Source organism: Canis aureus, chromosome 5, assembly GCF_053574225.1.
Source record: "Canis aureus isolate CA01 chromosome 5, VMU_Caureus_v.1.0, whole genome shotgun sequence".
NCBI classification, from domain to species: domain Eukaryota; kingdom Metazoa; phylum Chordata; class Mammalia; order Carnivora; family Canidae; genus Canis; species Canis aureus.
In genome coordinates, this window is record NC_135615.1 from 43,118,117 (window position 1) to 43,145,321 (window position 27,205).

Sequence of the window (27,205 nt, forward strand, 5' to 3'; positions counted from 1 at the left end):
TTCCCAGAGTTAGCAGTCTTTACGTTCTGTCTCCCTTTCTGATATTTCCCACACATTTCTTCTCCCTTCCCTTATTCTCATATTTTTAAATGAAGATTTAAAATCCTGAGAGAGGAAGAACTTGCTTACAAAGGCAGTGGGAAGGCAGCCCGGGTGGTTCAGTGGTTTGGCACCGCCTTTGGCCCCAGGCATGATCCTGGAGTCCCTGGATCAAGTCCCACGTTGGGCAACCTGCATGGAGCCTGCTTCTCCCTCTGCCTGTGTCTCTGCCTCTCTCTCTCTCTCTCTCTCTCTCTCTCTCTATGTCTTTCATGAATAAATAAATAAAATTTTAAAAAAGAAACAAAAACAAAGGCAGTGGGATTATTGACATCAGAATCCACATTTTCCTATTTCAAAGTTCTCACAGTTGAAAAATGGAAACAAAAGCATTCAAATATAGACTACCAGATGCCAAATCAAGCATTATTCCTAACCCACTATGTAGTTTTGGATGGCCACATTTGGTCACATCAGTTGTGTTCCTTCCTCTATCTTTAATTATTTCTGGTACCAGAATTTTGGGAAAATAATACATTGCTCACGTGAGTTATCTGGGATAGTATTTTCTTGGTTTTGAAAAGACTTATTCTAAGTAGTTTTTTTCAGGTTTGTGGTCATTTGCTACCCCCCATCAAAGATGAGTGGCCAAGTTCTCAAAGAACCCAGTTTATTAAGGGATTCTTACTTACATGTGAGTGCAGATTCAGTTTGGATTTAGGGGCTAGATCTCAAGGGAAAAAAACGAGAAACTTCTTTTTAAGCCATGCATGTTTAGTAGGAATTGAATGAGATGAGACAATTACCAGGAAGAAAAATATCCATAGGTCATTTTCTGTTCTTTCTAGAAAGCACTTGGAAGGAACCCAATAAAGTATTTATAAGAAAATACTAATGCTTTTGCCTTTTTTTCCTCCTTTAGGACACATGCAGTGAATTTCGGAGTCTTGTACAAAATGGAAATCTTTTCTGCACACGAGAAAATGATCCCGTGCGTGGCCCAGATGGCAAGACCCATGGCAACAAGTGTGCCATGTGTAAAGCTGTCTTGTGAGTGCACAAATGAAGTTCCTGCTGTGGGTTGGCAGAGTTAGGGATGCAGAGAGCCAGGAAGATAATACCTATTGTGTTTGTCTTTTCTTTACATATGAAAGGAGGAAATGATTACCTGTAGAGTATTTTCAGTTAAATCTTTCCTTATAAAAGCCAAGATTCACAATTCTAGAAATAGACAATTTATGACTAGGGTATTACATGCTCAATAAATTCTGAAGTAGAGGCTATCTATTAATAGATCACAATATCTTCTTGATAAAATTTTAAGTCCTTTGCTATCTGATGGATCCCTTCTCTAGATTATCTTTTAATTACTTCTGGGAAGATAATAAACATATTTTACTATCGGTCTAACTTTTCTACCTACATTTTTGAAAATAGCACATTTTTCACAAAATGAAAAATAGTTTTTCATGCAAATCTCAGAAGTACACATAAATATTTCTGTCATTCAATATCCATTTACTGAACATCTACAATGTACAATCTGAATAATGATTGTACACAAATGCATGACATAAATAGTCTTCTCAGAAACCATAGAGTTGACTAAGGATTAGACATGGGTACAAGTTAATAAAATATGAAGGAGGAATGGCACCCAGATGACTCAGTCAGTTCAGCATCCAACTCTTGGTTTAGGCTCAGGTCATGATCTTAGGATCCTGGGATCAAGCCCCACATCGGGCTCTGTACTCTGAGGAGTCTGCTTCTCTCCCTCCCCTCTACTCTTCCTCCCATTCTTTCTCTAAAATAAATAAATACATCTTTTAAAAATATGAAGGAGAAATTTCTAAATGATGTATACAATGTGTTGTGGTACTTTAGAGAAGGGAGAGTTAATAGGAAATTTTATAGGGTAGTAGAATTGTACTTTATGATTTGGATAAGATGTGAATAGTCCAGGAACAGATGAGAGAAGAAAGAAAAAGCATAGGTAAAGCTCTAAAATTAAGAAAACAGTATGAACAGTAAAGACCAAGTCATTTAGTTTAGGTACAACTTAGCTGAGTTTGGATGCCAGATTGAGGATTTTGAAGTCGATTCTATATATTGTGGGAAGATGCTAAAGTTTTTCAGGTGGGAGAGTAAGTGGCATAAATATGGTTCCTTTGGGAAGATTCATATGTGAGCAGTAAAAAAGAGAAAAAAGGGAAGGAAGGGACTAAGATTCCAAATGCTACAGGTGGAGGGGTGGGGGTGGGGGGTTGCAGGAGTCTGGAAGCAGTAACCAGAGTGACAGATATTAATAGGAGAGAAGGTGAGATGTGAAATCAGTGTTGTGGCGGCAACAGCTGTGGGAGCTGAGAGGTAGGGAGCAGAGACAGCTCTGATGTTTCATTCTCCATGAAAGGTAGAGATTCCAGGAGCCAGGGCACATTTGGTGGAGAAGGTAATTATTGCTGGATCTCTTGACTCTGAGGTGTTTAAGAAGAATCCAGCTGGAGAGTCACAGTGAGCATTTATGAAGTGCTAGTAAATCACTCCTGTGGTCTTGCTTATGTTTATATACATGGTTTTCCTCAACATCGGTGAGAGCTCTTCCAGGCAGAAAGTCGCCACATAATTCGTCTTTCTGTTTTCAGGGGAGGGCCTGCAACATGGTAGGTGTTCAGTAAATGCTGGTGAATTCTATACACATCTAATTTGGTCAGAGGATGAGGAATTCACAGAAATGCTCTCCACTCTCTGTAATCTATTATTCCTACCTCCCCCTTTCTAATTTCCAGCCAGAAAGAAGATGAAGAAAGAAAGAGAAAAGAAGAGGAAGATCAGAGAAATGCTGCTGGGCACAGTTCCCACGGTGGTGGCGGCAGTGGTGGAGAAGGAAAAGCTCAGGTGAGAGGACCTTTAATGTCCCCAATCCAGGTGGCCGTGGACGTTGGTGCCATGAGGAGCCTATGGTAAAGTGGAACGTACATCTTGCTGGTTTGAAAATGTCCTTGGAAGAACAGGGGAGTTTCCCCCCAACCTGGAGGGTGATAACTCAGCAATTTTTCATCCCTCTGGGCGTCATTTTGACATCTTTAAACCCGGAAAGAATTAACATAATGACCTCATCCCAGTACCGGACTGCTTTTTACATAATGTGGCTCTCATGCCAATAATTGATCACAGGAGAGAAAGTGGTATAAACATGGAGATGTGCCACATCAGCATCACATGCTCTTCATTTTCTCTTATTCTCTCTTTCCCTCAGTGGAGCCACTTTTCAGAGGCGTATTTTCTGTTGATCCAAGACAGCATAAAACAGCATGGTTTTCCGAGGCAGATGGTTTGTGGTACGGCCCTGCCCCTGCCTGTAGGACTTGTGCAGCATGGACTAAATTACTTCATCTCACTGAACTCTAGCTCCCCTTATTCAACAGTACTCTTATAAGGAGAGAATAAAATAGTTTCGGCAAATTTTTAGCACATTTTCTGAGACGCTTTTAAGGATCAGAATCACAGCAATTCCTTGGGCACGGGGACACCACTGCGTAAGATTACAGCTGCTTGATCTCTCCTCTTATGACCTTGGGATATCAAGACTGTTTGCTTCCAGATCTGACACAGGCTCAACATATGTCTTTGATAAATTCGGGCTGTTCTGTTTTTCTCTGTCTCCTAAGGAGGCGACATCCTCACTCTCATGGGGTAGAGCTGGTAAGGCCCTTTGTCAATCTTCAGAGTTCGCTGGAGCCTGTCTTCTTTGGCGTTTGCATAACTTTATACTTTCCTCCAGCATTCCTTTCTCCCTTCTACCTACCCCAGAGGTCAGATTTTTTTTTCCTGTAAAGACCAAATAGCAAACATTTTAGGCATTCTGAGTTGTATAGTCTGTGTTGCTTCCATTCAGTTCTGCCACTGTTGTCAGAAAACAGCCGTAGATATACCTGAATGAGTGAGGGCATTTCACGTTTTATTTATAAAGTCCCATATATAAAAACAGGCAACAGGACAAATTAGTCCTGTAGGCTCTAGTTTGCTGACCCTTCATCTATACGATTAAGTCCCAGTCCGCTTTATAATTTCCCTGTGTAAAGCCTTAAAAGCAACATTATTATCCATGACAACTGACGTCTTAGAATATGGGTGATTCCAGTCCCCTCTCTGTAGAAAGCAGTGCTAGAAGTTATATATAAGAGGAGGTAAATAAGAACTTTCCTTACTCAAATTGTTGAACAAAGTTAACAGTAATGCAATAGCCCAGGTAATCTGGAGACCTACCCTCCTCTCCTTTTTCAGGACCAGTGTGCAGAGTTTCGGGACAAATTGCAAAATGGAAAACTCAGCTGTACTCGGGAGCGTGATCCTGTGCGTGATGCTGATGGCAAGTCTTACAACAATAAGTGTACCATGTGTAAAGAGATACTGTAAGTACTTCTTTCAACTGGCAGTCTAAAGGATAGTCACCACTTCCACTGAATGACTGGCTATTTCTCATTTACTTACAGCTTCCTCCAGGAAAATTGCTCTTTCTGTTAATTCCCAAATATGTCTCTTTCCCTTACATCCTCTGAGGAACAACAAGGCCTAGCAATGGCAGCTACTCAATGTCTGATTCCTACTCCATTTTCTGTCATAATTCTGTGACCTATAAGTACATCATGGTAGAAAATTGTGCTTTAGCACATATAATACCTAAATCCTATGCAGAATTTGTGAAGGTCATTTGGGATAGCTGGGCAGCATAGTTCAAGAAGGTTGTTTCTTATATGGGTGCTGCACATTTATTGTATAATCTAGGGTATGTTTCTTCTATTTTCCCATGGTGAATGGTACTGAATTGAAGTGTTTTTTAATCCAACTCAGCCAAGCTTGATTTATGTTACTGAGGCAAGTGTTACAACATAACCACTGCTGTATATTAAGGTAGTTTTCCAGGTGACCTTGATGGGTACTCATAGTTCTAAAATTTTATGCATACATCACAATGCTATTATGGCATTTAATTGATACCTATTTAATAATATGTAATGCTTCTCCACACAAACACCTTTTTCCTTAAAAAGAAATTACAATCTTGTGATAGCATGGGACATGTGAGAAAATTTAATTAAATGAAATGGTGGATTTTACAGATAAGAAAAACTGAAAAAAATTTTAAGTTAAGGTCTCATAGGGGAGTGAACTTCAGAGCTGAAACTAGAATCCGGTTCCTCTGAATACCAGCCTAAAGTTTATTCACATTTTGAAAATTCTTTAATAGAAGCAGGGGAATAGAATAGAGCAGTGCTAGGGTTTTAGCATCAGATGAATTTAGCTTCATCTGGAATAGGTTATTTCACTTTCTTAGTTTCCTATTTATAATGGGGGTAGAGGCAACAATAATATCGTAGCCAAATAATGTTTCTTCTGAAAGCTAAATAAGAATTACCATGTAAAACTCTTAATACAGTGCCTTGCACAAAGTAAGCATGCAATAAATGTGAACTGTCACATTAATACCATCATTAGTGTTCAGTAAGTAGTACATATCATGGATAGTAATAAATAATAACTGTTGTGATCTCTTATGCTATACTGTGTTGTTCTTTTGCAAACTTCCACTTTGCAAATATGATTAATATAATTGAGATAGCTTTTCACTTATGAATTTGTTTCTTTTTGCATCACATATTAAGAGTAGATAATTTTATTCAGGAACAAATTATGATCCTGAAATGCAGAAATTGTGAAGATAACATTTTTGCTGATACAATCAGTTTCATCTATAAGACACATAGCTGGAGTATTTAACAAAACACAACACAACTGGAATATACCTAGCAATCTTTGGAAATCATTCATCTGATAATAAATGATTTTTAACTGTCTGCTATGTAATTGGCACTACTCACGGACAATCATTCTTCACATGAACAAGACAAACTTCCTGCTGTGGAACCGTAATATAGAAAAGACAGATAATGAATAAATAAGCAAATAACTACATAGCACAAGGCCAGATAGTAATAAAAATAAAGAAAAGTAAGTCAACAGAGAGAGATTGAAGTTTTTGCTTTGTTTATGGTGTTCAGGGAAGGCCTAACATGTGAGGGACACCTGTAAAAAGTGAGTGAAGTGAAACATCTAGACATCTGGAGGAAGAAAGTTTCAGACAGAGCAAGAATCAATGCAAGCTTCTGAAGATATAAAATTACCAAGCTCAAGACACAGAGAGGAGGTCATCATGTCTTAAAATTATTGCATGGAAAATTGCAGAAAATGAATTTGGGGAGATCAAATAAGGTTATTTTAGGCCAAGAGAAGGACATTGGATTTTATTCTATCTGTGATTAGAAGTTACTGGAGGCTTTTGATCAGAGCCATGATTATTACTAGCATTCCATTAAACTGAAGCATTCCAGTGCCCTTTTTTTCTAACGGTACTTATTTAAAATGTCATGATTTTATATATGTTTGAATTTTCAGGATATATTTTACTACCATTTTACTACACAAAAGGGAACTCTCTAAAAAAACATATGTATTCATGTTATGTACATTCATACACATGTTTGTTTTGTGTACAAAACCAAGTGAAACTTTGAAAGAGGAATAAGTGTATTAGAATTTTGCAGTATTTGGATCCTGGGCCAACTGCATCAGAATGATGTAGCTTGTTAAAAATCAGTCTACAGAGTCCCAGTCTAGAAATTGACAGTAAACCTGTTGGGATGGTCAGTGGATCTGAATTTTAAAAAATCTCACAGGTGTTTCTTAAAGCCACAAAAACTTAGGGTGCCACAGACATAAATATTTTACCAGAAAAGTAAGAGATTAAAAACAACAACAACAACATGATCCTAAGGTACTTTCTAGATTACTTGTCTTTTCTCTCTCTTGGGCTCCATGCTGTAAGAAATAATATTCTAATGTATTGCCTTACTCATCAAGTCACTAGAATGGTGAGTTGGTGAAGAATGAAAAGCCACAACTTATAATGAATGGATGAACACTGGGCTTAAGACCTGAAACTTGCCTCTAAATATCTGATGGGTTTAATATTGAGAAGATGTAATGGATTCAGCAAACTTGTTCTGTGTTGTCCTGGAATTGTGAAGTAAGACTGGAGGGCAGAAGTTAGACAGAGATAAATCTGGACACAAATAAAGGGAACTTTGGAATTACTTGAGCTGACTTTCTTATAATATCTACCTTATGTACCCTGTGATGAGGAAGCCTCCTTACTAATAACTGAGCGGCTGTCTGCCTTATGGATGCACAGAGATTCTCTGGGAAGGAGATGGTTTAGGGTACCCAAACTCTAAGGCTACTTCCAAACCTGAGTTTGGGCTAGCAGGATAACTATTGACTCTTTTCTCTTTCAGGGAAAGAGAAGCAGAGGAAAAAAATAAGCATTCTGGCTACAGATCAAATGAGACTGAATCAGCATCAGAAAAGGTAAGTCATTAACTAGATTTTGACAAGAATGGTCTTTCTGTAAGTCAATACTTGGCAATCAAAAATATGGAAAGAGAGTGTCACTGTTGCCAACCAAGATCTTTGCCCTAAGAAGGTTAGAAGCCATCATAAATGTCAATATTGCTAGTAACTTGTTCAATGTAGAAATTTAATGCCAAATGGAAATCTTTCAGTCTAATATATTGCAAAGCACTTTTATAAATAGTAGTCTGTTTTATTGTCACAACCACCTGGTCAAATACATTTTTTAACTTTATATTGTAGATGGGGAGAATGAGGCTCAGCTGCTGTAACAAATTCCTATCAACAGTGGCTAAACCAACACAAATTTATTATCATGCATTTCTGGAGTTCGGAAGCCCTAAATGGGTCTCATTGTATTAAAACCAAGGCATCAGTAAGGCTGTGTTTCTTTGTGAAGGCTCTAAGGACGATCTGTTTCATTGCCTTTTCTAACTTCTAGAGGCTGCCTGCATTCTTTGCCTTGTGGCCACCTTTAAAATCCTCAGTGGCCAGTTGAATTGTTTTCAGGCTGCATCACTCTGATACTGACTTTTCTGCCTTCCTCTTTCACTCATGAGAAACTTTGTGATTACACTAGCTACCCAGATAATTCAGGATAATCCTTCCATTTTAAGGCCTAATTAGCAATCTTAATTCTATCTTCAACCTTAATATTTCCTTACCATGTAAGGCTACATACTTACAAGTTCCAGGAATTAGAATGTTGACGTGTTTGTAGATCATTATACTGCCTCCCAGCAAGGTTAAGTGGCTGCCTGACTCTTGAATCAAAATCTTCAAATTTTCAAGCCCTAATACTGTGTGAAATCAGTCATTTACATTGTAATCTTTTCTTCTTTTTAGGACACGTGTGATGAGTTTAGAAGCCAAATGAAAAATGGAAAACTTATCTGCACCCGAGAAAGTGACCCTGTCCGGGGTCCAGATGGCAAGACACATGGCAATAAGTGTGCTATGTGTAAGGACAAACTGTGAGTATTTTCAAAAATGGGACTTTAATTGCGAATATTGAAGTATAATAATAATTTCTCATCAGTTTGAGAAAATGACTTCTTTTTAAAAACAGATCTAATTATTACTGAGGTGTTTGTTCACTTTGGCTGAAATGGTATTTTTGCATTTTTTTCTTCAAGGGAAAGGGAAGCAGCTGAAAGAAAAAAGAAAGAGGAGGACAACTTGAGAAACACAGGAGAAAAGAGTAATGAAAACCAGGTAGTGTGTGTTAGACAACTAATACTTAAAGCTGGATGCTTGGTTGTAAGGTTAATTCATTCAGCAACTATTTATGGAATGTCTGCTGTGTCCTACACATTGTGTGTTTGATGATGAACAACAAAGCATGGCCAGGTCTTGCAAAGAAATAGCGTTCTATTCAATGTCCGGAAAGCAACTCTGATGCACTTACCACCTGTTTACAGGACCAATGACAGTCATCAACTTATTGCAATTATTAAGTGGATTTCTTCTTTATTTTTTAAAAAAGATTTATTTATTTATTTACTTATTTGAGCAAAAGAGAGCATGTGCATATGGGTGGTGGGAGGGGCATAAGGATGGAATCTTCAAGCAGGCTCCTCACTGAGCATGGAACTTGGTGTGGGGCTCAGTCTCCCAATCCATGAGATCTTGACCCAAGCCAAAACCAAGAGTTGGACACTTAAGTGGCTGAGCTACCTGGGCACCCCTCTTCTCTTAAGTTTTATAACAAATAATTAAGCAAATAGATACCAAAATTACAAACAAAATAACAAATATCAAAAACTTGGAGCTCCAGATGATAAATTCCTGACTAGGTATTCCAGTATCATCTTGTATTCAATATGGGCTTTAAAAATAATGTTTAATGCTTTACAACACTAACATATAGAATATGGCACAGCACAATCTCTTCTAATCCATCTGGGGACTCCAGTTAGAGAAGAGAAAATCATAGGGGAAGGGAAGAAAACATAAAATAAGATGAAAATTGAGAAAGAGGCAAACCATGAGACACTGAACTCTAGGAAACAAACTGAAGGTTGCTGGAGGAGAGGTAGATAGAGGGAAGGGGTAATTGGGTGATTGGCATTAAGGAGGGCACTTGATGTAATGAGCACTCTGTGTTGTATGCAACTGATGAATCACAAATTCTACCTCTGAAATTATTTTTAAAATAACATAAACAAATAAATAAGCTATTCCACTTTTAAAAAAGTGAGAGAAAGAAAGAAAAGAGAAATCATAAAGTTTCCCCAGGAAATTTTCCCATTAATGAGGGAATTTTTCAGTAGGTCTATATTGCCTTACAAAATGAACCATTAATAGTAATTTTCCTTTTTAAAAAATATGTTGGGAATATCTGTTATGCTTTTTGGTAAATGAATGGCCTTGAGAAAGGATTCTGTTATACCACTTCAAATGATCTCTACAGGCTGTCTATTCTACTTATAATCTTGGTCAATATTTTTCTTTTTTAATATCTATTTGAGAAATTTTGAACAAAAAATACTCTATTCATATATGAAAAATATCCAGACATTTTGTGTGTTTGTGTGGCAAAAAGAGAGCTATGGTCTTACCTACATATGCATAGTAAAACTTTTTACAAAGCACATACATCATCATATTTTAACCTCTGTTTTGAACAAAAGATTTACAATAGTCATGTTTCAGTTTCAAAAAGGAAAGAAAACTGTTTTATTATTATTATTATTAATTATTATTATTATTATTATTATTATTATTATAGAAACCTAACAGGAACAAAAGAGGAAAGGATTATATACATAGATGAAGGTAATAGTAGGCAATAAATGAAAATAAGGCAAAGTTACATCAAATCGGGTACTTACAACATCCAACTTCATTAGCTGGGGAAGCCCTGTGGATAACAGCCAGGCTGGAGTCCCAACTGAGAGGCCTGGGGAGACCATCCCCATAAGGGCCATATGTACAGGGCATATTGTAGGGTTTGAAATTAAACATTTGTGTACCTACCTGCAGTTTTCAGTGAGCTGCATTTCTATGTTACCATGTTTCTGTATTTTCAAGGAGCCTCGGCTATGTCTATCTGCCTCCCCTCCTGGATTCCATGCCAGAGGGGCCAGCCCAGTCTGGAACAGGAAGGGGTATGAGACAAGATTTATAACTCCTGGCATCTAGAACAGAAGGTCCAGTTCTGACGTGGAGACCAGATAATATATTCTAAACAATGAGGCTCCCAAGATTATTCACACAGCATGAGGCTCACAAACAATATTCATTCCTTAGCTTGCCTATGTACACACAAGTCCAAATAGTTGACTATGCAGGACAAGTCATAAAAACATTTATCCATATAGAACACCTTCCCAGTACAAACTTTCAGTTCTAGAATAAATGTCATGGAGATATACAAATGCAGAATATAGTCAGTAACATTGTATTAACGTTGTATGGTAACAGTAACTAAATTTATTGGGGTGACCATTTTGCAAAATGTGCAAATGTCAAATCACTATGCTATATACCTAAAACTTATATAATATTGTATGTCAGTTACACTTCAGTAAAAAGATAAATAAGCCCTCCCTAAATCTATGCAGCAGGTGATATTGTTGCAGTTTTTCAGTTGAGAAAAACTCAGAGAAATTAACTACACACAGGTAATAAGAGCTGGAGATTGCACTTATAGAGCAAAGAATGCAGTATGGGCAGATGGGTGCTATCATAAACGCACACACACACACACACACACATATATACATAGTATTTTGTGTAGCTGGAAAAGGAACTGATACTAACAACTTCCAAAAGGATGGCTGTAGACATTTAATATTTTGATCAAGTTTTCAATTCCAGAGAACATTTTTTAATGCTGCAGGTAAAAGTAGGTATGGAGTTGTTCATGGGTATCATGATTTAAAGAAAGGAAAGGGGCACCTGGAAGGTTCAGCTGGTTGAGCGTCTGACTCTTGATTTCAGCTCAGGTCATGATCTCATGGTGATGGAGTTGAGCTCCATGTCGGGCTCTGTGCTCAACTTGGAGTCTTCTTGTCCCTCTCCCTCTGCTCCTCCCCCACCCCATGCTCCCTCTCTCTCTCTTTCTCTCTGTCCAAAATAAATAGATAAAATCAAAGAAAGAAAGAAAGGAAGGAAGGAAGGAAGGAAGGAAGGAAGGAAGGAAGGAAGGAAGAAAGAAAGAAAGAAAGAAAGAAAGAAAGAAAGAAAGAAAGAAAGAAAGAAAGAAAGAAAAAGAAAGGAAGGAAGGAAGAAAGAAAGAAAGGAAGGAAACTGCCATCTAGGTTACGAGCAGTATTTTTTCAAGATAATCTTCCCATATCTCTCTCCTTTGGCTCTTTGAGCTTGCAGGTAGTTTATGACAAATCTCTATTGATGTCTAAAAATTTCATCAGAGACCAGATCCTGTGGATTCAGTTCCATTGTCCTCTTTTTAAAGTTCTTATTTTTCAATGACTATAAAAGGCAGCTTTATCTTCTTACAAGTGTTTAGTAGTTTTATTCTCTGCCAGGTGAAAGCTCAGAAAATAAGAAAGTTTGTTAGCAGATTTCTGATCACAGTTCCAACATTGACTTACTTAATCTCTCTGAGCCTTATTTTCTTGTCTACAAAATGAGGATAATGAGTATTTATCTTCTAGGTTTTTTGTGACCAGCAAAGGAAGTTCGTTAAAGCATGCAACAAAATGCCTGGCATATAATAATGGAGACTTGATTTTTTAAAAAATTATTTTGTTCTTGAGGAACATAGATACATGTCTTGCCAAAAGAGCACCTGTTGGTTCATTCTAGGGCTTTTTATGCGTGGAGTAATGAATACAGCTTCAGGGAGACAGGTTTGGGGCTCAGCCTGCTAAGAATTGTATTTCCACAGTACAGGCTGCCTGAGGCAGTAGTGAAATTCCACTGGGACAGGGTAATTATTTGAGGGGGATGCTTTTGAGAAGATTCTAACTTCCTAAGCAGATATTGAATAAAATGCCTTGACATACACTCCATCTCTAAAATTTTGTTTTCTCTAGATTTTATTTCCCTCCTCAAATATTATGAGTTTACATCTTACAAATTATGTTCTAAGTTTTAGAGATCAAACTATCATGGCAACATCTTTTTTCTGTTCCTCTTGGCAGGATCAGTGCCACGAATTCCGGAGTATGGTGAGAGAGGGGAAGCTTATCTGCACCAGAGAAAATAACCCTGTTCGAGGTCCAGATGGCAAGATGCACGTCAACAAGTGTGCTATGTGTCAGAGCATCTTGTACGTGAAGAGGCTTATCAATCAGTTTGATATTTTGTGCTTATTTGTGAAGAGACAGATCTTTTTAATTTGAAACTTTAGGCCCTGGTCATTGCACATTAAAAACATACGAGGCCTTCACTTTAGAAGAGGATAGTGAGCTTCCAAAACAATCTCACAAGAAATTTTTATTATTATGATAGGAAGCATAATCATACCTGGAATATCTAAGACAGGGAGATAGCTATTGTATAGTGTCAAAGTCCCTGGCTTTCAAAGAGGAAGTACATCAGGTGACTAATGGGAGACATGCCAGTTCGCTTTGCAGTACCTCACTTCCTCTTGTATGTATAGGAAACAATTTCTACATAATAGACTTTTCTCAAGGATTTAAGAAGATTATATTTTTTAACATTTATAAACTTTAAAGCAATATAACTACATAAAGAAAATATTGGAGAGTTCAGTTTTAATTTAATATGAAAAAGAGAAAGGAGAGATGAAGCAACTCTGTATGAGAACCATACAAATATTTTATTAAGGAAAAAAATGCAATGGCCTTCTAGGAGCATAAGATTCTGGATGACAGTGTGGTAACTGAATTTATGAAAGTTGATAGCATTGCCATAAATGCACTATGAAAATTTCAAGAATTAAGAATCACTAATTTAAAAAAAATATTTCAGATATATTTTTTTGAGATATGAGAAAACAGTGTTAGATTTGCTAAGGTTTAGAATTGAAGAAATACTTCATTTAAAAAGCTCAGTAAAAAAAAAATTCAGTAAGAACCCTATTAAAAAAAATCCTATCCTTTTTAATTCTTTAGCCAGCGAGAAGCGAGCGAAAGAAAAAAGAATGACGAAGAAAAATCAAGCGCCAAGCCCTCAGACGATGCAAAGGTCATTTCTTAAAAGATGCGAAGATAACTGCCTTCCCTTTCATCCTCAGAATCTGACATTCTCCTCCAGTTTTTGGATAATAAAAATACCAATGTTTTGCTTCAAAGAAAATAGACTTTGCTAGTATTTCATTTTGGTTATAACAACATTTTTATCTGGCTTTAAGGTTTAATATTTTTCTCAGTTTTGTAGAGGATTTGCCCACACTGTGTGTCAATTGTTGCTCTATTCTCTCTTTGGGAGAAATACAGATTGAAAAATAGTGTGTAGGACAGCCCGGGTGGCTCAGCGGTTTAGCGCCACTTTCAGCCCAGGGCCTGATCCTGGAGACCCGGAATCGAGTCCTACGTCGGGCTCCCTGTGTGGAGCCTGCTTCTCCCTCTGCCTGCGTCTCTGTCTCTGTCTCTCTCTCTGTCTCTGTGTGTGTGTGTGTGTCTGTGTGTGTGTGTGTGTCTGTGTCTCTCATGAATAAATAAATAAAATCTTCTTTAAAAAAAAAAAGAAAAATAGTGTGCAAAATTCCTTACCACCCAATTGCGTGTTTTCCTCTGACACGAAATGTGTAATGAGGCTTCAGGTAGCTTGTTGACACTGATTTTTACAATTCAGGTAATATAAGCTAATTTCAAATCCTTCCCTTTAGCTTCTCTCCTTGATGTCTTTTCTATTTCCTCCAGATAGTTTTCTTAGCATCAACCAGTTGATAATGTGCATGCGTGATTTGCCTTTTCTATTTACTTTTCAAGGCTGCAAAGAAGACATCTTCATTCAGTACTTTGCAGTGATAATCATATTTGTAGCATTAGATTCCTATAATACTGCCCTTTGGTCAAGAGTACAGCTCATGTGGAAAATGAGGGAAAGGAAGCCAGGAAGGAAAGGAGGAAGGACACAAGCTCCATCGAGTGTTCCCCTCTGCATTTCCAGGACCCAGGCAGAGAGGTTTGGAATGAAGTGGGGAATGGAAAGTTTAAAATCTGGGCATTCCTTGGCCTCCACTGCCAAGATAAGTGCAATGATGCTGAACTCAGAGCTAAGAAAGGACTTTCTAAAACTATGGGTTTCTTTTTTTTTTTTTTTAGAAAGGGGAAGAATCCTGTTCACTTTCCCTTTCTCATTTTCTAGGACGAGTGCAGTAACTTTCGGCAGTACGTGAGGAATGGCCAGCTCATATGCACTCGAGAGAATGACCCTGTGAGTGGTGCTGATGGAGAAGTATACAAAAACAAGTGCCACATGTGCAGAGCTGTCATGTGAGTAAGAGGACTCTGTTACCCCTCCAGCTAGTGGGGGAATTGCATTGTTATTTTTTTAATTTTTCAATTTTTATTTTTTGGTGTAAAGGTTGTTTTCATTAAAGCATGGGAACAGGACCCATGGGAACTGCATCTTTAGGAGCTGCGGATTAACGTGTATGCTCATGAATCCATGGTATCCTTAAAATAAACCTTTAGATTCAAGGCCCTTAAGTTGAGAACACCTGATATAGGAGACAGGAAATCCAGATATGAATTCTAACCCAGATATTTACTAGCTGTGTCACCGGAAAAAAAATTTTTTTCAACTCTCAGGATCATAGCTACAAGAAATTCTTCCAAATCTTTGTTTCATAACTAGATCAGACTCAACAGGGAAGTCTTTTTCAGAGATACAAATTCTTACATCAAAAATGTATTTGGCATAAAATTCGAGGCTAAGGAATTTGTTGTTTAGAAGGGGTTTCTAAGTTACTTTGATAAATAACCATATTTGGGGACCAATGGACATGATAGATACTGATGATGGTGGTTATGAAAACACTGTAAACACAATCAAAATCATCAGTATTTTTTTAGCTCTTTGTAGTATGTTCCTAGAAACAGCAATTACCAATACTACCTTCATTTTATGTTCCAGAAAAGCTAAGCTCAAGGAATTTAAGCAACCTGTTCAAAGTCATAGATCTATTAAGTGATGAGTGCCCTAAAGCAGTTCCCCATTGTGTACTTTTCTTTACATCATTGTCCTCTGGTTGATGTTCTGGTTTCTATCATACTTTATTTAGGATTGCTTAGCTTCCCACTGGAAGTTGTAGGTGATAGTCTTTGTGGCTATAACTTTAAATTACTTTTTATCTTCTTCTGTAGTCAAAAAGAAGCTTTGGAAAGGGCAAGATATAGAGAAAAGCCATCCCACGTTAGATTTATGGAGGAAAACAGCCCAACTTCCTCCAGTTCTTCTCTGGTAAGAATGACTACTCCTGAAAAGCCAGTTATTAATGCATTTATGTTTGGAGTCTATTGCCACTCGCCTTCCATGAGCTTCATTTCCATAGAAAGTCTTTGGAAAGTATAATACAGGGACTCTTGGGTGGCTCAGTGGTTGAGCGTCTGCCTTTGGCTCAGGGCATGATCCTGGAGTCCAGGGATCGAGTCCCACATCAGGCTTCCTGCATGGAGTCTGCTTCTCCCTCTGCCTATGTCTCTGCCTCTCTCTCTCTCTCTCTCTCTCTGTGTGTTTCATAAATAAATAAAATCTTTTTATAAAGAAAAAAAAAGGAAAGAGTAATACAGTATAGCTCCAAACCCTTTTTATGTATTTCATGCTCAGTGAGAGTTCTGGGATTACTCATCAGTGCATTATTCTGTGCTCTTTTAGGTTATTAGCCCTGTTCCAAGCCAATATAGTACATTATTGAAAATTTAAAATATAGGTGTGTCATGAATGTGATTTATTGCACATATGGTCATATTAATAGTTAGGAGCCTCGATTGTGAATTTCATCAGGCCAAAAAAACTCTTCACTCAGCCCCCTCTCTCTCCCTCTCCCCAAACCAACCCTCTTCCCCATAGCCTAGAGGGGTGTGTGGGGCATGTTCACACTGGTGAAATTCCACCAATCAGCAATTCACAGTGGTTAAAGCTCATTTATTCAAAATGCAAGCTCATGGCCATCAGTAACATACACCTTAGCGTAAATTAGCCTAACAGGTTTGCTTTTTTAGAGCTTTGCCAAGGTCAGGAATAGAAGAAAGAAAGGGAATAGGAGAGCATGAGGAATATTCATAAAGTACAATATCAAATTGGCCTCTAAAAGTAAAACTTTAGCAGCTAGTCTGATGACCCAGAAAAAAGAGAAAGAAAAGTGTCAAACATAAATTTTATCTTATTATTTGCCCAATTTAAGCAGGATAGTAGATGAGTTGCACTAGTGAACTACATATTAATTACATATTTCTAGAAAATTAGATGCTACCCTAGGAGTCCCATAAACATGAAGAGAAAATATTCACAAAATCTGTTCTTTTTTTCTCTAGCTTTATTGAGACATAATTGAAATATAACATTGTATAAATTTAAAATGTACAGTGTGTTGATTTAGTACACTTTTTTAAAAAAAGATTTTATTTATTTATTTGAGAGCGAGAGAGAGTTCACACAAGTTGGTGGAGAGAGGCAATGGGAGAGGGAGAAGCAGACTCCCTGGTGAGCAGGGAGCCCAATGTAGGGCTTGATCCTAGGACTCTGGAATCATGACCTGAGTTGAATGTAGATGCTTAACCTATTGAACCACCCAGGTGCCCCAATTTAGTACACTTTTATGTTGCAAAATGATACCACTGTAGTGTTAGTGAACAGTGCCATCACCTTACATAATTATCATTTTTGTGTATGTGGTGAGAACATTTGATATTAAGACTTACCACTTTTAAGGATATAATACAGTATCATTAGTTATAATCACCATGTATTACACCCCAGAACTTATTCATCTAGTAAGTGAAAGTTTGTACCCTTTGACCAACATCTCCCATTTCCCCAAATCCCATTCCCTGGTAACCACCATTCTATACTTTGCATTTTTAGATTCCACATGTAAGAGGTATCATACAGTATTTGTCTTTCTCTGACTTACCTCATTTAGCAAAATGTCCTAAAGATTCATCTAAATTGTTATAAATGACAGGGTTTCCATCTTTCTCATTGAATAATATTCAGTGAAAGAATAATTATTCTCGTTGAATAATATTTCAGTGGAGTGTCTGTGTGTGTGTATGGGTGGGGGGGAAGGTGACATATATTCTTTATCCACTTATCCAATGATGGGCATTTAGGTCGTTTCCATATCTTGACTATTACAAATAATAAAATCTGTTCATCTTTAAAAAAACATTCTACTGAAGTATAATAGTCATATAGAAGAAGTATGCTTATCATGAGTGTAAATGCAATATCATGAGGCTAAATGCAATATCACAAAGTGCCCACACTTGTGTTATTAGCACCTAGGTCAAGAAATAAGATACTGCCAGCAGACCAGAGGCCTCAAGGTTCTTCCTAATGTACCATCTGCTTTTGAGCTGAGCTTTCTCTTGAAGAAGAGAACCATATTCATTATTCATTTTGTCATCCATTCATTCATTCTATGAATGTTTATTGAACACCTACTGTTTTCCAAGCATTATTCATGTGTATGAGAACAGAAGCAAAGCAAACAGAACTCTCTACATTCATGGAGTTTGTATTTGAAGAATATTGATACTAGATAATGTGTGAACAAATAAGATATAACTCCAAGGTGAAAATGAAATAAAATAATGATATAATAAATACTAGGATCAGGGTGAGGGGGCTACAATTTTAAGTAGTCTATGTAGAAAAGCACTCTGAGGCAACATTTATACCAAGGTCTAAAGGGATTGATGCCATATGTGTTAAGTAAGAGGACAGGATTCCAAGAAAAGAATAGCAGAGCCCCAAGGAAGGAGTCAAAGGACATCAAGGAATCCAGTGTAGTTTAACTAGAGTGACCTCAGAGAGAGCCATAGAAGAGGAAGTCATTAGAGTAACAGAAGGCCATATTATACAGGATTTTGTAGACTTTATTAAAGATACTGACTTTTTATTCTGAATGAAGATTTTAAGAAGAGGAGTGATGTGATCTGATTTATTTTTAAAAAGAATAACTCTGCCTGGTATGTTGAAAATACACTACAGGGAGGCAAGAGCAAAATCTGGACAGTGAGTTAGTCATAGCAATAATCAATGGAGAGATGATGCCAGTTTATACATGGTAGTAATGGTAGAAGTAATGAGAGGTGGTTGGATCCTGAGTCTGCTCTGAAGGTGGAATCAACCATAATTGTTTCAGAGTTGTTGTACCGTGTAAGAAAAAAGGAGAAGTAGCCTGTTGTTGTTGCTTCTTTGTAATGTAGTTTTGAACCTTGTAGCAGCATATACCTGAAATAATATTAAGGATATATCTGGTTTAGTCCTACCTTTGCCAGCGATGCATAAAAGGTGTTTGTCTAAATTCTCCCTGAATATCTATCAGTATGGAACTCACCATAATCTAAAGCACTCCATTGGATGTTTGAATTATTTTTTTAAGATGTTATCTATTTTATTTTAGAGAGAGGGGGATCTTTAGTATTTTCTTATGTAATATACCAACTCTGAACCATTTATGGTTGACTCCACCTTCAGAGCAGACCCTGGATCTATCCACCTGTCAAAGTCCCTCGCTCTCCCCCTCTGCTCCTGTCCCCAATTGCATGCATGTGCATAAGTGCATGTGCTCAATCTCTCTCTCTCTCTCTCTCTGTCTCTCTCCCCCTCTCTCTCTCTCATAAGAGAAATAATGGGGACGGGGTAGAAGGGGAAGAATAGGGACAAGCAGACTCCACACTGAGCGTGGAGCCTAAAGTGGGGATCCATCTCATGACCCTGAGATCCTGACCTGAGCAGAAAGCAATAGTCAGCCACTCAATGAACTGAGCCACCCAGGCACCCCTGGATGTTTGAATTATTTATCAAAACAAATAAACTAGCAAACAGGTACTTCTTTATGCCTCTGGAATGAATGCCTACAGATATGGTACTATTAAATTTTCTATTTCTTCTGTTTCAAAAAAGTGATTTTCAAGGAATGTAAAAAAATTTTTTTTAAAGATTCTTATTTATTCATGAGAGATGCAGAGAGGTAGAGACATAGGAAGAGGGAGAAGCAGGCTCCCTGTGGGGAACCTGATGTGGGACTTGACCCCAGGACCCCGGGATCACGACCTGAACCAAAGGCAGATGCTCAACCACTGAGCCACCAAGGTGCCCCTCAAGGAATTTTTAAATTTCATCTAAGTTACCAAGTTTATTGGCATATAGCTATAACATTTCCACATTATCTTTTTAATGGTCTCCATATAGTGAAACCCTCTTTTTATTTTTCATATTGGTAATGTATATTTCTTGCCTTTCAATCAGTTTTGCAAATGGCTTATAAGTTTATTAATCTTTTTAAACAACCAGTGTTTGGCTTTGTTCTGTTTTCTATTTCAAAAATTTCTATTCTGTATTATTATTGTCTTCTGTTTTCTTTGAGCTTAATTTGTTTATTATTTACTAGCTTCTTGACATGGAAGTTTAGATCATTGATCTGAAAACTTTCTTCTTTGCCAATTATGTATTTAGTTATAACTTTCCCTCAAATCACTGCATTAGCTGCTGTGATTTGATAGTTTATATTTTCATTACCATTCAATTTAAAACCTTTCTACATTCCATTATGATCACTTTGAGTCATGAATTATTTATGTGTGTTGTTGATTTTTAAATAGTGAGTTTCTATGATCTGTGCTACAGTTCTCTTACTAATGTTTCAGATGTGATTGAGGAAATCAAAAGATTTTTTCCAAGCCCATCTCTCTTGAGTGCCATTGAATAAATCTGATTTATGTTTTACTTCTTCAGGATTCTGAGATGTGCAAACACTACCGAGTATTGCCAAAGATGGGTTATCTTTGCCCAAAAAATTTGCAGCCTGTCTGTGGTGATGATGGCCAGACATACAATAATCCCTGCATGCTCTGTCATGAAAACCTGTAAGTATATAAGTTGCACTATTATATCTTCAAGTGTAGAGTTCTTGACTATGGCGATGCCCCACAGATCTACACTCATATCGATTTGAGGTGTGTTGCACCAATTTACTAATCCTAGCAGCTAAAAATTCAAATTTTGTGGATGATCTTATTCAAATATAAAATAGAGAGATTATCCTTTTGATTAAATTGCTTATATACTTTACTGAGTGGAAAAGAAAGTGGTGAGGTTAAAACAATTAGAGAAAGTGTCTATTAGCCCATATACACTCACGTGAATGTGAACATTGTCCATTCATGATGTAAAAAGAAAAAAGGGGCAGCCTGGGTGGCTCAGCAGTTTAGCACCGCCTTCGGCCCAGGGTGTGATCCTGGAGACCTGGGATCGAGTCCTGTGTCGGGCTCCCTGCATGGAGCCTGCTTCTCCCTCTGCCTGTGTCTCTGCCTCTCTCTCTCTCTCTCTCTCTGTGTGTGTCTCATGAAGAAAGAAAGAAGAAAAAGAAAAGAAAGAAAGAAAGAAAGAAAGAAAGAAAGAAAGAAAGAAAGAAAGAAAGAAAGAAAAGGAAAAAAAGTTGAGAATCATTGCTATGTTGAGTCAGCCCAGCCTATAATTTCTACTGGGCCTTATGACTACCTGATAGTCACAAATTTCCCATCCTCTCCAAGTCTTCTTCTTGAAGCAGAAGTAGTATCATTCAAGATAAAGCATCCTGGAACAAATGGTGGACTTGGAGTGGGTGCTCAGATTTATTATTGTCTGTGCATCTGTGGGCATATTATTTCATCATTCTCAGATTCATTTTTTCCATTGGACAAGTACAGACCATTCTCTGGGCCAGCTGACTTCACTGGGTTTTTGAGAAGAATTGCCATTTTTATTGGAGATTAAATATAAGGGATTTGTTTTAATACTATCATTATAGGTTTTAGCTTTGGTTGGTACTTTTCTGTTTACATACTGTCTTACCCTCACCTCCATTGACATGCCTTATGTTTGACCAGCTTCAAGTGAAAGCGTGGTGACAAATCTTGACTTTTCCATCCCACCTCCACCCCACTCCACCCCACCCAGATTTACATTATAGTCCATGCTGTTCTTGGCTTCTGAGGACACCATAAGCAAAGCCCAGAATATGAGGATGGGACACTCTACAGTTCATATACTTAGAATAACATCTAAATATGAGTGCCCTGTGTGTTCTGACATCTGTAGTTAAGACACTTGCACATTCCCTCTCACTGAATTCTCTTGACATGGTATTATTTTCATTGTACAGAGAACTAATCTGAGCCTCAGAGAGTCCAAGTAATTTGTTTAAAGTCACAGAGCTAGAAAGTAGATCAGATGGGATCTAACTACAGTTCTCTTTTCTCTCCACTGCACTACTCTTATATCCAAGACAGTAGTTGTTTAAACATTTGAGGGCTTAAAATTTCTTTGATGGTATGGAGAAAGCTACCTCTTTCCAGAAAAGAAAAGAAAAGAAAAGAAAAGAAAAGAAAAGAAAAGAAAAGAAAAGAAAAGAAAGAAAAGAAAAGAAAAGAAAAGAAAAGAAAGAAAAGAAAAGAAAAGAAAAGAAAAGAAGAAAAGAAAAGAAAAAAGAAAGAAAAAGAAAAGAAAATGAAGCAACATTAACAATTTGTAAGCATAATATTTATGGGCACACAAACCTCTTTAAATCCATCCATGGATCTTAAGAGTTTTAAAAATTAAGAAATCTCCATTTAGTATATGTATGGAACCATTCAGGAATTTGTTACTATATATGCCTTATCTTCAGCCCAGAAATTCTCCAACTTCCCTTTATTGTAAGTGTCAGGGCCTAAATTATCCATCCAGTGTTCTTTAAGCATTCCATTAACTGTGGAAACCCATATCAAGTGATACTCTAGTCAAGGGAACTTTAGAGTCAGAAACTTCAATGGCAAAAATATTAATAAATCATGCCTCAGGACGGATTTTTTAGCTAAAGGAACTGGTAGTATATTTTATGGTGGGGAAATCCAGACTATCCCTGGCAAGGGGAAATAGTATTGATTTCTGTGGTCTTTGAGGGAAGTCATTTCAACTCGAGCAGTGTCCAAAGACAAGTCAAACTACCTTGATAGACAGTGAGTTTCCCAATACCAGAAGCAAACAAGCAGATGTTTGATATGCAATATTTCTTAAGAGAGAAGCATTAAAATGCATACTTTTTGGGATGCCTTGGTGGCTCAGTGGTTGAGCATCTACCTTCAGCTCAGGGTGTGATCCCAGGGTCCTGGGATTGAGTCTCACATTGAGCTCCCCTCAAGGAGCCTGCTTCTCTCTCTGCCTAGGTCCCTTTTTCTCTCTGTGTCTCTCATGAATAAATAAAATCTTTAAAAAATGCATACCTTTTAAGACTTTTTCCAGCTATAAAATTCATACCATATGATGATGTTTTATTGTATTTTATATAATCCATATTCTATATATATTTTATATATTTTATTATATATATGTATTGTATTTTGTAATCCCACATTATCGATATCAGTACAGTGAAGCTTCTCAAAGGGATCCAGTTTTTCTATTTGTAAAATGATGGCTTTTGGAATAGATGGTCCCCAAGTTTTTTCTAACATTGAACGATTTCATGAGTATATAGGTGAATAAAATGTGATGGAATGAATCCAGCACTGAGGAAAGAATCTGGAACTGAATATGAAGAGAGAGACAAAACCTGGGTGATCCCTACTGGAAAGTAGTTGAATTCAGATCCTGGGTCTTACCTTTCATTTCAGTTCTGATTTAATGCCCAGATTTCACCCACGTTGATCCTTGTTTGTTTGTTTTTTCTCATTGTAACTGTGAATTTTCCCATCTTTTTAATTTCCTCTGTTCTGTTTCAGAATACGTCAAACTAATACACACATACGCAGTGAAGGGAAGTGTGAAGAGAACATTCCAGAAACAACATTGCTCCCTGTTCCAGCATCTGTAAGTACACTGCGTTTATGATGATACTGCCAGAGTGAGTTGGTTCTGTTTCTGTGTCTGCCACCAAATGATGGACATTTCTCTGGCTAGGTAAGTGATACTGGGTCAGGTAACCCCAGAATTGGTCACATCCTTCATTGTGAAGATAAGTAATCACTGCAATATGTGGGAATAAAATTGTAATAGTTAATATTTTTAAATGTTTACTGTTAACTGGGATCCTTAATAGATTGTTTATGAGCAATGTTCCTAACATAACACTTTGGCAAAGTATGTGATTTACCATAAAAAGATAAGAAAAGATTGCAAGAGGTCACAGAGTGACAGAACCGAATTTCAACTATTTCTGTGTAACTCCCATATTCTTGCGCTTCACACTGCATTCAACTGTTTCCCAACATGAAAATCTGGCCTTTTCATTTAAATCCCAGAAGGATGTTTTGACAAATATTATCAGGTTTGCCATTCTCCCTCTTGATTACATTTGAGGATGCTCTTCCCCAGGCAAGATGGTATATAACTTGGGGGGAAATATAGGCATTTTCAAACAAGAGAAAATATTTGTTTCCAGGTAAATATGGGTTTAAATTCCAGTTTTGTATATTCCTCATATATGAGACCTTCGGCAAATCAAAGATCTAGACCAAAGGTCTCACTAAGTTATTGAAAATCCTCAATAAATATTAACTTTTAAGCATTTGGCACAGTGTCTACAAACTAATGGCATTTGTTATTATTATCACTATTATTCTTATGCCAAAGAGACCAAAGTATGAACTTAGACAAAAAGAAGAGTCCATAGTGTAAACTTAGAGAAACAGACCTGGCACAGTGCTTATGTATTTTTAATAATTATAGTGAGTTATAGCTTAATAACTTTATATTTGATGTTAAAATATATTTATATTCAATAAAAATAAAATATTGTAATAAAGTACATTTACTAAGTAAATATTTATTATTATTCACAACTGGTTTCATTCCATTCCACTGCTACAAAAAGCTCTGGCAATAAGGGAATTGCCAGATTTAGGGCTCCTAAGCAATACTAGATGAGCCACATTCAAAAGAACTACTCAGTGAGTCTTGATATGGGAAACTGGAAAAACAAGAGATGTAAACTAAGTGTTTTTGGTTTTACATTAGCTGCTAAAAGGCCAGGTGAAGTAAGCAGAGTATGGGGGTGAAAGCAGAAGACCATATAAAATCTTAGTGGTTTGTTCCTTATTTTATTAACAGAATATAGTATCTCTCCCATCTCACAAATATACCTGATTACATATAACTCAGGACTGAAAATAACCTTTATGTGAATCCTAAAGATCACACTTTAGACTACATCTTGCTGTAATCCCATGTAGACAACTTGACAAAAACTACTTTATGAGAAATTTGTCATAGGATAATACTGATAAGATGTATTAATTAAAATAAAGAAGAATCTTGACAGGGCTAAGCATAAAAGATTTTGTAAAAGGGTTTCATTTCTTCTTTTCATTTTTGGATGTTTTCTTTTCACTAGAATGATGTAGCAGACAGGACTTATTTATGGTATTAGATGATGGAATAAATCATTAGAACAAAAGGTGTCCTTAGCATGGGTTCAGTTCCCTCTGTATGATTCAGTGGTATGATCTTCGATACACCAAGGTGGTCCAAGTGGGTCATGGCCCAGCATTGCTCTAATGACTATTATGCATGCATATCCTTGAGGTTGAAACCAATTGCCTGAACTTTGCTTCTGTATTGAAATGTTCTCTAAGAGAGTCTGGAATCTGAAGAATGAATTTTAAAAAAGGTCAGACAGTCACAACTTTCCTGGAAAAATAGACTGAAGATCCTAGAATGGCGTAATGATGCTTAGTATCTAAGAAGTATTTTCTATTACTCAGTACTGCTAAGATTGATGTAACTCAGAATTTTATGTGCTCTTTCCTGTGTGCACCCTCATGTAGACCTGTGATTAGGACAAGGATTATTATCTTTCTCATTTCACAGAAAATCAGCCTGTGGGAGATCCTGCAATTATCAAAATTATTCAACCTTATGTTTTGGGTCTGGTGCAGATCTTCTGGCTTCAAGCTTATGCTCTGCCACCATCCCTGAGTTGTCAGGAAATTCTGAAAACCAGGGACTCTAGAAGAGGGAGTATATATCTCAATTAAATAAAAATTAGCTAGCATGAAAGGAAATTTATTTTTATTTTTTATCTTTATTTTTTAAGGAAATTTCTATGTTAAGGAAAATACCAATATCATTCTGTGAAATAATAAATGACTATTCTCAATTCCGTGACAAAGATTTTCAGAGATATAACAAGACCATAGATTGTGAACCTCAAATCAAAGGAAATCTCCTAGGGTGGAAGTAAGAACTAAATGGAAGTCTGAGTTTGGAATGATAGTGCTACTGATGCTCCAGTTGTACTGGCTGACAATGTGCAGTTATATGGATAAAAACTTCCCGAGGCCCTTACCTTCTTTTTAAAAAAAACTTTATTTTTATTTTTTATTTTTTTTAATTTTTTTATTTATCTATGATAGTCATACAGAGAGAGAGAGAGGCAGAGACACAGGCAGAGGGAGAAGCAGGCTCCATGCACTGGGAGCCCGACGTGGGATTCGATCCCGGGTCTCCAGGATCGCACCCTGGGCCAAAGGCAGGCGCCAAACCGCTGCGCCACCCAGGGATCCCTAAAAAAAAACTTTAGATGTTGATTTTCAAGAGTGTATGAATATTGGATGATTCAGGCAAGGAAGGTAGATGATTAAATTCTAATGGCCTAAAACAAACTATAGTAGTAAAGCATTAGTGTTGGAGGAATTAGATTTAAGTTCTGACCCAGTGTGAGACCTTGGCAAGCCACTGACCTTCTCTGGAGCTCTGTTCCCTCCTCTGTGGTATGTTACTGACACCTACATCTTTTCATTACCATGAGGATCACACATGATCAAAGGCAGAGTTAGTATTTGTATCTCCCTCCACAGGTAATGTATACTAGTTGCTCAGGACTCATTGAATCAATTGAATAAAATGTGAAAGTGATGGTAAGTGGTGAGTTCTTGGCAGACTGCAGGGATCTATGGATTTCTTTGATTACAGTATACCTATAAATATGTAGCCCACATTTCTGTAATATTCAGTTTCTAGCACCTAACCTATCCATCTTCTCTTCTAGGACAAATGATGGAAGAATTGGTGAAAGCCATGAGGGAAAATATATGCCCAATTCTGACTCACCTAACCCTCACCATCTGTATAGACAAAGAATTCTTCAGAGCTTGTCTTATTTACTATAGAAAATAATACAAAGCTGTTGGGGGAATGAACTCACTGACTTGCAGTCTTTCCCATCCTCTTTCCTCCTAGATTCTGTGATCTGAGGGCATAGAGACATCTCCATCTGTCTGTGCGTGAAAATCTCCTGATCACAATGCTGTCTGTTCAACTACTTGTTCAATAAACGTAAACCCAGCAGAACACCATTTCTGGGATTCCTTCTCACTGCCTGGATAATAGGAATGTTGTGGGGTTTTTCGTTTTTTGTTTTGTTTTATTTTTGTTTTTTACAGAAGCCAAAAAACTCTACTCTTTTGTCTTGCTAAGCTATTGGTGGACACAGAATGCTCACTTTTTTTTTCAGATTCAATTTGCTGCCATAGTTGGGAAGAAGTGTCTAGAAGAGGGAGGTATGGGCTCCCCAGTATTCAAGAGCTGTTTAAGGTCAAACCAGCTATGAATCACCTTCAGTATCTGTCAC

General features: G+C 37.2%; 1 protein-coding gene across 2 annotated transcripts in view; it reads left to right on the plus strand.

Annotated features, from left to right (window-relative positions):
* SPINK5 (serine peptidase inhibitor Kazal type 5) overlaps window positions 1–26,930 on the plus strand; it is an 80,376-nt gene extending 53,446 nt beyond the window's left edge. For both annotated transcript variants that reach the window (XM_077897787.1, XM_077897788.1), the window contains 13 exons: window positions 962–1,089; window positions 2,826–2,934; window positions 4,324–4,451; window positions 7,392–7,464; window positions 8,353–8,480; window positions 8,643–8,721; window positions 12,618–12,745; window positions 13,554–13,626; window positions 14,752–14,879; window positions 15,753–15,849; window positions 20,353–20,483; window positions 23,358–23,445; window positions 26,624–26,930. In XM_077897787.1, coding sequence (XP_077753913.1) covers window positions 962–1,089; window positions 2,826–2,934; window positions 4,324–4,451; window positions 7,392–7,464; window positions 8,353–8,480; window positions 8,643–8,721; window positions 12,618–12,745; window positions 13,554–13,626; window positions 14,752–14,879; window positions 15,753–15,849; window positions 20,353–20,483; window positions 23,358–23,445; window positions 26,624–26,632 — 1,299 coding nt within the window. In that variant the 3' untranslated portion in view covers window positions 26,633–26,930. The remainder of the gene's footprint in view (window positions 1–961; window positions 1,090–2,825; window positions 2,935–4,323; window positions 4,452–7,391; window positions 7,465–8,352; window positions 8,481–8,642; window positions 8,722–12,617; window positions 12,746–13,553; window positions 13,627–14,751; window positions 14,880–15,752; window positions 15,850–20,352; window positions 20,484–23,357; window positions 23,446–26,623) is intronic.
* Window positions 26,931–27,205: the final 275 nt, after the last annotated feature.